Source organism: Poromitra crassiceps (assembly GCF_964638095.1).
Source record: "Poromitra crassiceps genome assembly, chromosome: 25".
Taxonomy (NCBI): Eukaryota; Metazoa; Chordata; class Actinopteri; order Beryciformes; family Melamphaidae; genus Poromitra; species Poromitra crassiceps.
This window is the reverse complement of record NC_139649.1, coordinates 2531770-2546612: the sequence shown is the minus strand read 5'-3', so window position 1 is coordinate 2546612 and position 14843 is coordinate 2531770. Positions and strand designations below refer to the sequence as shown.

Here is a 14843-nt window from a genome sequence, read left to right as displayed (position 1 = left end):
TATTGGGGTCGTGTGAATTGGCTAGTTAGCAAGCTGTTAAGTCTGCCTGGTGGATTTCAAACCTGTTTGAGCTGCTTTAAAATGTGAGACTACAAACTGCACGGTGAGACACAGGAGCAAAACATGCGACTATGTGGCAGCTAGGGGGCGACAGTGCCTGTCAGAGGCACAGGTGGAACCATAGACTGTAAAAGGCAGTCATGTTGCATAAGCTAACTTTATTAAAAGGTGTGTGAACAGTTGACAGTGAATCAGAAGAGTGGAACTGACTAGTGTTAAATTTATCATGTATTTTTTTAATTTAGTTATAGTTCTGTGTCAAATGTCCGTTTAGTTTTTATCATATTTAGTCACCTAATCTTGTTTTTATTTAGTCAAGTTTTAGTCAAAAGTATTTTATTTTAGTCACAAATATAGCCTACATTTAGTTTGTCATTTCTTGAATTAACCTTGACTCGCTTGCTCCACTGGAAAGGGTAACATCAAACCCACCCGAGCAGTTCAGCTCACCCTAAAGTGCTTTCCGTGTCCGCTCGCTCCCAGGCTGGACTTCATGTTTTGACCACTTCTTGCATCACCATTTGTGTTTCCATGGCCCATCAGTAACATGTAAGTCCAGATCGCACGGTGACGGCTAGTTTGGGTGAAGTAACGTTACATCCTCTGCTGGTATAAAAGTTACTATAGCCTACAATATGAGGTCCACCACAGAAATGATGCACAGAACGCATCGTCAGTTATTAACATTTTTAATCGGTGAAGGTCTTAATGGGAATTAATCAACGGTTAATCATCAACATCCCTAAAGTGGACCTCATTTACAGTCCCTTCTCAGCCCTATTAACATAGTCCATGTAGACAAGCAAGTAGCTACAGCACAGGAAAGTGAACTGCTGCATTGAGGGGGGAAAACGTCCAGTTTAGTTTTTATCATATTAGTTAATCTCATCCTGTTCTTATTTAGTCAAGTTTTAGGCGACTAAAAGTCTGAGCATTTTAGTCTCATCTTAGTCATGGAAAAGAGTAGTCAATGAGCATATTTCATCATAGTTTCTAACAAAATGAACAGTAGACCTGACAGTTGCCTCCACAGCTCTCCTCCAGGACCACAAGTTTCTCACAGAAGTCAGATGAAGAACTACAAGACATCTTTGTTATAAATCATCAAATCAAACTGCCCAGAGGACACAACTTTATTTAAAAAAAAGTTACAAAAACTTCAACAGCTATACAACAGTGTGTGTGTGGGGGGGGTGTGTCCGTGTGTGTGTGGGGGGGTGTGTCCAACAGTGAGGAAGATCCTTCAAGGTCGGGGGGGTCTCATCCCAGGAGGAGGAGGACCTGCAACACAGAGAACATGAGAAGCTTCAGCATTGAATGCATTCATCAGTTTAATTTAGGCAGGATTTACACATTGCCCCCCCCCCCCCCCCCCCCCCCCACGCTCCATTCATAGTCAATGGGGTGCGTCGTAAGGCGAGTACAGGGCCATCCTACTTTGGGGGGATGCAACTGGACGTCATGCTGCAGCTGGCCAATGTAGACGCCACACCTCTCTCTCTCTCTCAATTCAATTCAAAGAGGCTTTATTGGCCTGTTTTCCTCATTTTCAGGTCGCAGTTCAAAACAAATCTTGTTTCCATGGAAACCGCCTTACCTCTCATGCCAGGGGGTGGCGGCCTCATGCCAGGAGGAGGCATTCCCATTGGTGCTCCACGGCCAGGAGGCATTCCCATTGGAGGACCCATGGGAGGCCGCATGCCAGGGGGCGGGCCCATCATGCCTGCAGGAGAAGAGACGGACGTTAAAATCATGCTCTGACCAGGGTGTGTGTGTGTGTCATGACTAGAGATTAAATAGTCTGAAAACTTCATATCATGAGTATAGTGACCAAAATGATCATGGTGCTGAGAATGCTCATTAAACTGGTCATCATCCCAGTGCTGGTGACTCACCGGGGGGTGGGGCTCCACGGCCCATAGGGGGCGGGCCTCCTCTTCCTGGAGCATACGGAGTTGGAGCTCCTGCAATGCTCGCTCCTGCTGCTGCCACAGCAACCGTGCCTCTGCCCTGAGGCGTCATCACCTAGGAAACACACATACTCAGGGTTAGCCTAGCCTAGCACGATGTTGGGTCATCACCTAGGAAACACACACACTCAGGGTTAGCCTAGCCTAGCACGATGCTGGGTCATCACCTAGGAAACACACACACTCAGGGTTAGCCTAGCACGATGTTGGGTCATCACCTAGGAAACACACACTCAGGGTTAGCCTAGCACGATGCTAAATCCTCTGCCCTGAGGGGTCATCACCTAGGAAACAGACAAACACTCAGGGTTAGCCTAGCGCAATGCTAAATTACCAGCGATAGCGTCTTTTTCCCAACTCTGGTTGGGATGATGATCTAAAGTAAATTATTAAAACAATGTGTCGCTATAAAGATAAGAACAGGGTTCCTCCCACACATTTTCATGGAGGAAATTTAAAAACATTTGCAGGAGTTTTCAAGGATCCAGAATATAATTTCCATGTAATTTGAGGCAGTGTTTCTGAATCAAGACAGAAAGGACACATTCAATTCTACCATCAATCCTGTGAACGGGACGGGAAAATATTTGTCTAAAGATTGCGTTTTGAGTGGTGCGAACAGGGTGTCCAAAATAAATAATATTGGATTTTACTGCTTTAGAGACACATTGTGTGGATGCTATTGAAATAAAACATGCATTTTCCATAAAAATATGAAATACGACAAGCGCTAAAATCGACACACTAGTGTCAAATGAAACTGAGATTTCTGAAGTAATGTGACGATGGGGATCATTATAATGTGATCGTCAGTTGATGTCCACTGTACTAACCAGCCACCAGTTTGAGCACAGTCCCAATGCTACCATGCTCTTTTCATAGTGCGGTGTGAATTTACCTATTTACTCTGTCCATTTACAAGTACTCAGGTAGAATACCTATCATTTAGAGTAAAAGTATAGCATTATAAGAGTACTTGTACTTGAGTACTTTCCACCGCTGTGGAAAAGGGCTAACAGAGGCAGCGCAGTGGTTGCCATGGTTACCTGCTGGGAAGGCCCACCCACTCCTCTGACAGGTCCGGCCAGGCCGGCCGGCGCCTGAGGGGGTGGAGCACCGGCCGGGACACCACGCCCTGCCGCACGTCCAACACCTGGACCTCCAGCCACACCTGCAAGGGGCACGCGAGCTATACCAGTCTGTTAGAGAGAGAGAGAGAGAGAGAGAGGAGGGGGGGCAGAGACACAAACAGAGAGAGACACAGAGGGAGAGATACAGAAAGGGAGGACAGAGAGACAAACAGAGAGGGGAAGAGAAAAAGGGGAAGAGCCCGGGGGGGGGGGGGGGGGGGGGTGGGGGGGAGGCGTCACATGGAGTTCCAACACGTACAGTTCCCAGTTCACAGCGAATGACTGCAAATGCAAAACTGGTTGAAATTGGAGAGGCACTAGATGAGGCTCTCCCACAGGCTGGGCGAGATGAGGTGGTGGCCTTGTCCACGTCCAATTCGTCATTAAGCCCTGACTGTTGTCTATATTTCTCTCTGTGCGTCTGATTGGTCAGTAAGCCGTGACGGTCGGCTGTGAGAGGAAAGAAGCCTTTACTTTTCCCACAGTCGTCTACTCGAACAAAGCGCAAACCATCCAACCACCGGAGTTTACTGAGGTAGGCTAATGATTGCTAAGCTAACGTCAGATCACTCAGTCTGTTTGACAAACTTGGGTTCCGCATGCGTTTCCACACAGACGCACACTGTGCAATGATTGGTTCAGAGTGATACTGTATGGTTTCTGATTGTGGTTCAGAGTGTAGTCTCAACACCAGACCCATGAGAGGTCTTAAGGTCTCATTATGCTTTCCGCATCAGCGAGGAACGCGAGTGTCCGCGCGGAAGAGTGACATCAAATCAGCAGACACGCCCCTCCGCAAGGCTCCGTGCGGACGGTTTTCGCCTGGCCGTGCGCACCCCGAATTTTGTAACTACGCGGACGCGGATGCGGACGGGGCTGGGCAGACAAAGTGGAGTTTTCAAGACTCGCGCTCAATTCCGCGAGCAAAAACCCACACAGAGTATAAAAGCTCCACACGTTTCCCCGTCAGGATTCCGTGTCTCTCATTTCCGTGCGGCCGGCCAAAGCGTCAAGCATAATCCAGGCTTTAGGCTGATACACTACGTTACTGCATGCTGCAGATCTCTCTCTGGGTCTGGGACACTTTCCCTCAGCCGGCAGTGATATGACAGTGATTGATTCAGTCCTCCCCAATCAGTAACGACTTTGTAATCAGACGACACGGGAGGCGCAGCCCATTTTTCGACCTGTCACTCATTCAATTTCAACCCGCCTTCAAAAACCAGCAGTGGCTGTGAAGTGGCACAGACTCATTTATGTAGTAGGAGCGCAGCGATTCTGAGTCTGGGCGGAGACTATTCAGAGTGAGACTCACATCTTTAGGGGGTGGGCCCTCCACCGTCATGGAGACCAGGTTCTCCCCCCTCAGCAGAACCAGGCCCAGGACCCTCTTCTCCTCTCGCTCCGGCTGCTTCGAGTTCTTCGGCCTGCGGCGAAAACAAGTCTGCTTAGCACACATCATGCCAACATCCAGGGTTTGTACAACTTTTTAAGAGTAAAATTCAAAGACTTTTGAATGGGTTGGGTGCACGGTACTTTTACTGGTACCGACTACCGACCAAATGACGTTGGTACTACCGAGTACCAGTTCACATAACATTAAACAGTGCCAAATTTCAGTACCTGAATGCATCCGAGTGATAGCAAGAAAGCGAGTGATATAGAAATTCCGACGCAAACTTGAGGGTGAGTTACATCAGTGCGTCACCCAGAACGTCAACAAACACGGTGAGGTGAAAGCGGTCCACTGTGGCTACAGAGAAGACACTGCTCGCTGCAACGTTTGCAATGTGACATGCAAATATATCGGCCGATAACCGGTATATCGGCCGATATGTTCGCCAATATTTAATTTTTGTAGTTATAGACAGCATGTTGTGTATATTTGATCCTTTTTCTTAACTCAAGTTATATATATGTTCGTTCTATTTGTAAAGAGCTTTGAGATAACTCTTGTTATGATTTGGCGCTATATAAAATAGATTGATTGATGAGGTTCGTGTGCGTGTTTACTTGATCTTCCTGAACTCATCACAGTCACACAGGATGAGGTTCATGTGTTTGTCGAAGGCCTTGAAGGTGCCGATGAAGATGCGTCCGTCCTGCAGGATACATCTCATCCTGAAGTCAATGTGCTGCAACATCTTACTGCTCTTACCCACCGTCTGACAGAGAGAGACAATAGCACATGATCATTTGTAGCAGCAGTTGAAACAGAATTATATTGGCAAAAAAGTGTCTGTTTGGCGCCGGTGTGCTGTTGTGTGTATTCACGCAATACAAACGATATTGAGCTAACTAGCGGTTAGCTGTGTGAATTGACACAGTACGAACGATAGTGAGCTAACTACCTGTTAGCTGCATGGATTCACACACTACAAACGATACTGAGCTAAATAGTTGTTCCCCTGTGAGCACCTGGATGTAAACAATCCAGACAGGCAGATTTGAGAGTTTAGTCCAAATGTTTTCAAACAATGTTTGGTCGCAGTGAGCCATAGACAGAGGTGTGAGACATGTGTCTGTATAGACCCTTTTCACGGGGACCATTTTGTGTCGAAAAGGCAGAATAAACGGGTGCAAAACACTAATGATAGTTTCCAAATTCCAATCATGGAAGTTGGAAACCCTCAGTGTTTTGCTTGCACCTGTGTTTACCCTGCCTTTTCGACACAAAATGGCCCCCGTGAGAAGGGTCTATTGGGAACAGCAGAGTTAGCACGTTAGCACGAAGCTAGCCGACTGGAGAAACACGTGAACAAGTTGTGTGGCTATAATGCTAACGTTAGCAGACAAGCTGCCAATAACAGAACATGAAGCTATGGGCACGGTAGCGCTGTCGCCTCACAGCAAGAAGGTCGTGGGTTTGATTCCTCGGACGCTGAGGGTGTGTGCCCATTCATTCCCATGTACTCCGTGCCTACGGCCCAGGTGGGCTCGTCAAAAGGGGCCTTTCTCTGTAGTTTGCATGTTCTCCCAGTGCTCCCTGCCTGGGGGTTCCTCCAGATAGGAACCCCCCAAAACATTAGTAACAGTAACACACTGACCAGAGCTAGCCTTTAGTTAGCTTCAACCTGTAACAGGGTTAGCTTAGCTTTAGCAGCCGACTTTAGCAGTTAGCTGAACGCAAAGGAGACGTCGGAAGCTGCAGCGCGCGGGCCTCAGACGGCGGTTTAACGTGAACTCATATTTAAGTCAAGATGGCGGCAGAAAGACTGGCAGTTAAAGTAACTAACGTCAACTCACCATGTTGTTTGTTTGTTGGTGCTTCTTTGCTAGGTTTCAAACTAATGAAATCAAAAAAATTGACCCGCGAGGCTCCGCTCGAGCAGCGCCTGCCTGGTCCGTCTTTATGTGGGGTTACAAGAAGTGACGTCAGATGAAGAGGGTGTCGCAGTGTAAACGTTCCGACTCTCGCCGAGAAGAGCCTGGTGACGCGAGTTTAGTTCCGACCGTTCCGACAGGGAAAGAGTGGATGGATAAATCAAAGGAGGCGGTAATGCAAAAAAAGGATGCCAACTGCCAACACCACAGAAGAAGAACCGTTGTTTTATTATTTTTTATTATTCTTATTCTTATGATGATATATGAATACGAGGGATCAGCCGAGCAGCATTTTGGGAAACAAACCGCGTCACTGGGTGGCAACGGCAATGGAACCCTGAGGAACCCTGAGCCTGAGTTTGAGCGTCTGACTCTAGCTGACCGTGTTTACAATTAAAAAACTGCGACATCACTGATGATGTCACAGTGGGATTTATGACATCACAGTGGGACAGAGAAACAGACATCATCGAGCTAGGGATGATGATACTCCATGAGAAATGCATTTGTGCAAACTACATCTGCCTCTGAGTGATATGGACAGTAATTATGAATCGGAGCACTTTGGGTGGATATGGTGTTACTTTTTTAGATTGTTTATTTTAGTTCAATTCAGATCAGTTCAGGTTGAGTTCAGTAGATGGCGGCAATGGTCTTCGTGCATTCCACACCGGAACCTTTCATCCCCCAAGCGTTCAGACTGAGTTCTGGGCCGAGTTAGCGGTGACACTAGCTGGCCACATGTGAGGAGGTAAACATCAGACACTTCAGCAGCAGCAGCAGGTATTTATTCAGTCAGAAAACCATGTCATAATAATGCATTTATTCAGTCAGATAACTGTCATAATAATCATTGACAATTATAATGATAACTGTAGCGCTTTGTTTAGTTGCAAGTTAGCTTCATATTCTTCTTCTGTGGTGTTCCTGTTTCGGACTCAGGCTAAAGAGCCCGAGCCATAGTGCTAATTTCTTTAATTGTCCTACCTAAGACGGTTAATAAACAACTTTACGTTTACTGGGCCTACGCCAAACCAAATAAAGCTTTACAGAAAAGATTAATTTTAATAGCTATAGAGCAGGGGTTACCAAACTTTTCCTTCCAAGTACCACTACGTAGGCTACCAAACTAAATTTCCCAGGGACCACTTCCACTCAATGCTTCCACTGCGTACAACTACCCACCATCGCCCCCATAAAATACAATATTCTGTTAATTTGTTAAAGATAAAATGTAATATAATGCAAATTTGATGGCCCTTTTGTGCCAAATTTATATTTGAAAATCAATTATTTGATTTGTGTGAAGTCCTTGAAAATGAAAAGAAAAAAGTGCATGAAAGTCGTCCTTGAATTTCGTTTCGTCATGTCTGTATGAACCCTGGTTGAAGTGGCCATAACTAACTCATGTTGATGTAATGAAGGACTTTGAGGGACTGAGTGGACGTGTTGCACATCTCTGCAGATCATCAGCACACGTGACATGACTGAGGCTGTGTTGGCGATGCGGCGTCTGTACGTGGGTGGGCTGAGTCACTCTGTCACTCAGAAGGACCTGAAGGATCGCTTTGGCAAGTTCGGACAGGTGGAGGAGGTGGAGCTACGCACCAGGAGAGATGACGAGGGTGAGACACACACACACACACACACACACCACGAGCCGTTTGGACATAGGCTCTGAGTTTTAAACCAGAAAGCGTGTAGGGATCCTGCCGATCATCTTACATATTCTGATAGTTGTGGCTCTGAAGAACATTCTTCATCTATACAGTGATATGAGCTAGTTAGCAGGGGCAAGATGTCTGTCTGCCTAAATCATATATGGCTCATTTCCACCGCTGGTATCGGTGCGGATTGGCCCAGCTCTACTCACTTTTTTGGGCTTTCCACAGTCAAAAACTTGAGTCTATACTTTTTATAGTACCACCTCTGTCAAGGTTCCAGGGCTGTGGAGCCGGTACCATACGGTGACGTGAATACACTGCAGACGACTGATTGGTCATTACTGTGGTTAAACTTGAATGAAAGCTTACCTTCTCTGTAATGTTATTTCCAGGGCCCGAAATTAAAACCCGCCAAGTGCCAATGGCGACTACTAGATGATGTCATAGGCATTCATTGTGACATCATCCATCAGTGATGTCATAAGAGCATTTGTGATGTCATCATCAGTGATGCAAACTTGTGACATAATCAGTGGTGTCATAAGAGCAAGTGAGCCCGCACAGCGGTCGAGCTGCAGGGCGGGCGAGGGAGCAAGTGAGCCCGCACAGCAGTCTAGCTGCAGGGCCAGCTCGGCGAGCTGCAGGGTGGGCGATAGGAATCGAACGCCCGTAGCGTCACGTGTGAGATGCCTAGTCTTCAAAACTGACCATGGTCTGGAAAAATTAAAAAATTTAATATTTGTCCCCTGAAAATGTGGACGAAGCCTGACCTGTGTATCACAGTATTTTGTTTCTTCTTCCTCCTCTCCTCCTCTGCAGGTGTCCCCTACAAGACGTTTGGCTACATCAACATCAGCATCTCAGACCCAGAGCTGAAGAGATGTGAGTGTGTGTGTGGTGTGTGTGTGTGTGTGTGTGTGTGTGTGTGTGTGTGTGTGTGTGTGTGTGAGTGTGTGTGTGCTGTGAAACAGGATTCAGTGGGGGAAAGAAAACGGGGCATAAGCACAAAAATGGGGAAACATAGTAAACATTGTTTTTTTTTTTATGTGGAAAAGCAGCACTTTTTTGTTGTCCATCACCTGACATTATCTGAGCTGCTGCTAGCTCAGTAACCAGCGTGTTAGCTCTTCTAGCTGACAATACAGTGTTGTGGAACAAGTGAAGGCTTACCACATATTTACAATACATGTAAATATGTTACAGTAATGTTAATTCACTGATGACAACATCCTATTTTCCCCACCACCACTTTCACTTTCTCCATATTTGCTGTTTCTATGGGAAACAGTCAGCATCTCTGATCGTGATTGGACGGCTGGAAAAAGCGGTTTACACACCACTCGGAGCCTTTCTGAAAAGTGGAACATTTCTCAGCTTTTGAACACGCTCCGCTCTGAGCGCTTTGAGGAGCCGACACTTTGTGCTCCTTGTGACCGCTTCACTTGACTTTTAGTGAGAAAATGGCGCTGCTGGTTGAGGAAATACATAATACAACACATAATACATACTAACATCTGTCAAGTAGAGTATAAAACGTTGTGGACTGATGTGGTTTGTGTGCAGGTCAGACTGTGCTGAACAATTCCAAGTGGAAAGGAGGAACGCTGCAGATTGAAACGGCAAAGGAGAGTTTCCTCACCAGGTGAGAGAGACCCACACACAGTGGCGCCGGAACGAGTTTGCAATAAGGGGGACAATTTTTTTTTTTTTTTTTTTTTTTTTTTATTAAATCTTTTTTTTTTTTTTTTTTTTCGGCGCCCGTAAGGGCACCGACGAAAAATTTACGTTTTTATGGACGTTTGGATGATTTTTAGCCATATTTAGATGAATATCTCATTTTAAATTAACATTAGGATTATACTGTAGTGATGTAATTATTCAGTATTTTTCCTTTTCTCACTCACTTGGTGACCTGCTCTCTCCCTTTAGGTCATTTTATAATTACACTACAACAGACAGCAACACAGGCAGAAACACTGAACTTATTATTATTATTATTATCACTTCGAAACACAGTGCAAAACTTGTCATCTCAACACAAAAATAAAATAACAATAACCGTATACGATTATAGCAGCAGCCAATGACAGTGAGTGCAGTACAGAGTCCAGGTCTGTCTGTCTCTCAGGTGTAATAATCCCACAATGATCACGGCTTTAACAAGTGTCACAGGCTGTGTAAACAGTGTAAAGTGGGCTCTCTGTAACTTGATCCCTGGGTCTGTCCGTCTCAGGTGTAATAATCCCACAGCGATCACGGCTTTAACAAGCATCACAGGCTGTGTAAACAGTGTAAAGTGGGCTCTAAGCATCAGGGGCAGTTGCCCCCTCAGATTAAAAAAAAAAAAAAAAAAATTTTTTAGGGGGACCAAATTTTAAGGGGGACAAAATGTCCCCATGTCCCCCTTGTTCCGGCGCCAGTGCCCACACACACACACACACACACACACACACACACACACACACACACACACACACACACACACACACAGACAGAAGGGGAGAGAGAGAAAGACAGTCACAGAGAGAGAGAGATAGCTTCTTCCATAGGTGCAGCAGCTTCACCTCAGGATATAATTTATTTAAATAACTTTTCGTGTTGTGGAATTACTTTTGACATGATGTCTAACAATCTACATGTCAAATTTAATCTGAACTGCAACACGGCCTCTACTGAGAGGATTAGAGAAGCGTGGCAGGGGGAGCTTGGTATTGATTTATCTGACACATTATATGGGAAAGGAGTCTGTCTGTGGTGCAACTCTGCTCAGTTAATAGCAGACACCAGCTGATCCAATTTAAAGTCGCTCACCGTCCTCACTACCCTAAGCATAAATTACACAAGATCTACCCTTCTGTCTCACCACTGTGTGTCAGGTGTCAGAGGGCACATTATCTCATGCCTTCTGGTACTGCCCTTCACTAACGGGATTCTGGGCCAAAATATTTGACTGGTACTCTAAGGCCTACAAAATAACCCTTCAGCCGGAGGCAAAACTCACCATCTTCGGCTGCTCCGTGTCCTCTCTCTGAACTTCCCAACAGCTGTGCAACAATCTCTGACACAGGGGACAACTGTTGCCAAAAGACTTATTCTGAATAGAGCTGTCGAAAATAATCGATTCAGAGATGCATCGCGATGCTTAATAGGACGATTCTGAATCGATTATCAAATATCAAAAATCGATTATTTAATTTAAATTTTTTTTTTTTTTTTTTTTTTTTTTTTTATAATCAAATAAAATAGAATGTAAGTACATGCAGTTGTTTATTTTAATTATGGATCATAATACAATGCAATTCCAAATGCACTTTTATTTTAAAAGTAGCCACACAGTGAGAAAAAAGAAAGTGAGAAAAAATAAATCATGTATTGCGGAAAAAGTGATGCATCGATTTAAGATGCATCGTATAATCGAATCGAATCGAATCGTAGACTTGTATAATCGAATCGTATCGAATCGTGAGATCAGTGAAGATGCACAGCTCTAATTCTGAAGGAATGGAAGTCCTCCTCTTCACCTCCTTTTCAGGTGTGACTGATGGACATGATCTCTGTTATACAGATGGAGAGACTCAGGTCCCTGAGAACCAACTCGCTCAAAATGTTCTCAACTGTCTGGGACCTGTTTTTGGCCTAGTTTGACGAGGTTAAGAATGATAAGCGACTGAGGTTAGGGGGCTGGTGTCTCGTGGACTCCTTGCGTGGGATCTCGTGCGCATTGTCTTTTGCAAACATAAACACCTTGTGCGGCTGATAGCACCAAGTTGTAATGATGAATGTCAATGATGGATGTATTCCCCCCCCCCCTCCCTGTGTCTGAGCCTGTTTGTCTTGTTCGTATGTTCTATAAAAATTGGGGGGAGAAAAATCATATGAATACACGGCCATTTAAATGTCCAAATAGTTTAGGAAAGTGACTTTGTAATTGTGCAGTCTGCACACATCAAACCTGACGTCGTAGCCACGTTTATTAGATGCATGTGCATGTGTGATTTACAATCAACTTATCAGCTGACTGTGTGTGTGTGTGTGTGTGTGTGTGTGTGTGTGTGTGTGTGTGTGTGTGTGTGTGTGTGTGTGTGTGTGTGTGTGTGTGTGTGTGTGTGTGTGTATCCCAGGCTGGCCCAGGAGCGTCAGGCGAGCTCAGACCCCTCCCCCCGTCCTGGCGCCTCCCCCCGGGCGGAGCTGCTGGAGTCTCTGAGCAGAGCCGGGGTCGAGAACTTCCACATGAAGAGCGCTGTGCCAGGGAGCGAGGTGCCCGGACACAAGGTCTGTCTGCCTGTCTGCCTGCCTGCCTGTCTCTCTGTCTGCCTGTCTCTCTGTCTGCCTGTCTGTCTCTCTGTCTGTCTGTCTGTCTGCCTGTCTCTCTGTCTGCCTGTCTGTCTCTCTGTCTGTCTGCCTGTCTGTCTGTCTGCCTGCCTGTCTGTCTGAATCAAGGCTTTGAAAGTTTTTGAAAATAGATATAAATAGACACACAATGGTTTATTGAAACGGCTTGAAAAAAAAAATAGAGTATTGAAGGCAAGAGATGAAGCTCTTGTGCTTTTTTGACAACAGCGCTGCTGCCATGATGTTACAGTGGAACAACCTGAAGCCTTCAGGTCTTATCAATGTAAGATCTTTGGCGCAGAAGCAGCAGGCACTCATAGACCGTTAAGAACGTTTGAAATAGGACACAGACCATGTATTTAAACTGAGTTTAGGGGGGCTCTAAAGATGGCGTCTTAGGCAATGTGTTGACTGTGGTCTGGCTGTTCACAGGACTGGGTGGTGAGTAAGTTTGGGCGGGTGCTTCCCGTGCTGCAGCTGCGGTGTCAGAGGGGCGGCCGGGCGCGCACTGTGAAGTACGACCCGTCCAAACACAGCCACAACCTGCGCCGTCTAGAGGCCACGGAGGCCACGCCCATACCTGTCTGCCAGCTCACCTGGGAGATCCAGGGAGGGGATGATGACATCAGCAAGAAGCGGCGGGGCGAGTTCCCTCCGTACCAACCGCCAAAGACGGCCAAGAGGAGCCGCACGGAGCCCGGAGGCTGCCATGATGCTGTGGGCAGCACCAGGTAACCACATGGAGGAAACTGCTCAGTGACTGTCTCAATTCAGGGGCCGCATCCTTCTAAGGACGGGCGATGTTTCTGATGATCGTTATGTCTGTATATGACGGGGGCGTCTGGGTAGTGTCGAGGTAAAAGCGCACTCCTACCACTGCGGAGACCCGGGTTCAATTCCTGGTGGGAGGGGAAACTTGCGGGAATAGCGTGATCCTCCCACATGCTACGTCCTGCCGGTGAAACTCCTCGCTGTCAGGTGAAAAGAAGTGGCTGGCGACTGCACATGTATCGGAGGGAGCATGTGCTAGTCTACAACTCTCCCCAGATCGGCAGAGGGGGTGGAGCAACAACCGGGACAGCAGGGGGGAATTGGTCAAGTACAATTGGGGTGAAAATGTGAGAAAATATGGAAGATTTTTTTTAATACATATATATAACTTGACAAGGTATATACAGTTAAGGTCTTTGCACACAGTGTTTTTTTTTCGTATGTATTTTTTAATCCGTCATCCGAAAACATAGACTGGTCAAACAGCTCACAAAAGGTTTATTTACTGATGCAAAAAACGCAGAAAATCAAACCTGTTCCGAAAACTTTGATGACAGATGATGGTTTCAGAGTCAGTGTGTAAACGTGAGTAACACAACATGTGGTTATTTATTTTTAAACTTTTTAAAATTTTAAACAATTTCAGAAGAAAATACGGCCGTGATGTGCAAAAGCCGTTTAGTATATATTACCCCAAAACTTTCAGTTAGTGTAATTCTCGTTAATTCCCATTAATTACCATATATTCTTGTTAATTACCATGGAAAGTTTCTCACTTTGAATAGATTATTTGCAAGTTTACTTAGCCTAGTTATGTGATTTACACTTCTCTGCTTGACTTGTTGTTCTCTCCTAGGCCTGGCTCTGTGGATCAGACTGAGGCTCGGCAGTCTAACGGAGTCAAACTACCAACCACACGGCCTCAGAGGGGTGGGGCTCAGAGGGGCAGGGCTTGTTTGATTGACAGCGATATGGATTCAGACGGGGAAATCCGCAGGCTGGTGTTAGGTCAGCAGGGCTCCCAGGCTGCACTGGGGCAGGAAGAGGAGGAGGAGGATAACCTGCAAGTGGTTGCAGATGACTTCCTGGTGACGTCTGGACAGAGAGGTGAGACCTGGGTTTCATGTGTTAAATATAAAAGTAAGAAAGAAGAAATGTAAGAATAATATAAAAGTGGCAGACACAGGGCACGGTGGCACAGTGCTAGCGCTGTCGCTTCACAGCAAGAAGGTCCTGGGTTCGATTCCCGCCTGGGACACTGTGGGCCCTGAGGGTGTGTCTCCATTCCCATGTACTCAGTGCCTACTGCCCAGGTGGGGTTGTCAAAAAGGGCCTTTCTGTGAGGAGTTTGCATGTTCTTCCCGTGTTCCCCTGGGGTTTCTGTGTGGAGTTTGCATGTTCTTCCCGTGTTCCCCTGGGGTTTCTGTGTGGAGTTTGCATGTTCTTCCCGTGTTCCCCTGGGGTTTCTGTGTGGAGTTTGCATGTTCTTCCCGTGTTCCCCTGGGGTTTCTGTGTGGAGTTTGCATGTTCTTCCCGTGTTCCCCTGGGGTTTCTGTGTGGAGTTTGCATCTTCTTCCCGTGTTCCCCTGGGG

The 14843-nt window shown here is 46.2% G+C and overlaps 2 protein-coding genes across 2 annotated transcripts in view; one reads left to right on the top strand and one right to left on the bottom strand.

Moving 5' to 3' along the window:
* Positions 1 to 1160: 1160 nt before the first annotated feature.
* Positions 1161 to 6525, bottom strand: snrpb (small nuclear ribonucleoprotein polypeptides B and B1). The gene is made up of 7 exons (XM_083660762.1): positions 6407 to 6525; positions 5174 to 5325; positions 4476 to 4587; positions 3077 to 3229; positions 1956 to 2085; positions 1658 to 1783; positions 1161 to 1341 (listed from the first exon to the last, which is right to left on the bottom strand). The coding sequence occupies exons 1-7, from the start codon at positions 6407 to 6409 to the stop codon at positions 1304 to 1306; spliced, it is 714 nt and encodes a 237-aa protein (XP_083516888.1). The 5' UTR covers positions 6410 to 6525; the 3' UTR covers positions 1161 to 1303.
* Positions 6526 to 7234: 709 nt separating this feature from the next.
* Positions 7235 to 14843, top strand: part of nol8 (nucleolar protein 8) — a 28163-nt gene continuing 20554 nt past the window's right edge. Inside the window, exons 1-7 of the mRNA XM_083660985.1 lie at positions 7235 to 7267; positions 7950 to 8109; positions 8968 to 9030; positions 9712 to 9790; positions 12270 to 12420; positions 12913 to 13211; positions 14108 to 14358. Coding sequence (XP_083517111.1) covers positions 7968 to 8109; positions 8968 to 9030; positions 9712 to 9790; positions 12270 to 12420; positions 12913 to 13211; positions 14108 to 14358 — 985 coding nt within the window. The 5' untranslated portion in view covers positions 7235 to 7267; positions 7950 to 7967. The remainder of the gene's footprint in view (positions 7268 to 7949; positions 8110 to 8967; positions 9031 to 9711; positions 9791 to 12269; positions 12421 to 12912; positions 13212 to 14107; positions 14359 to 14843) is intronic.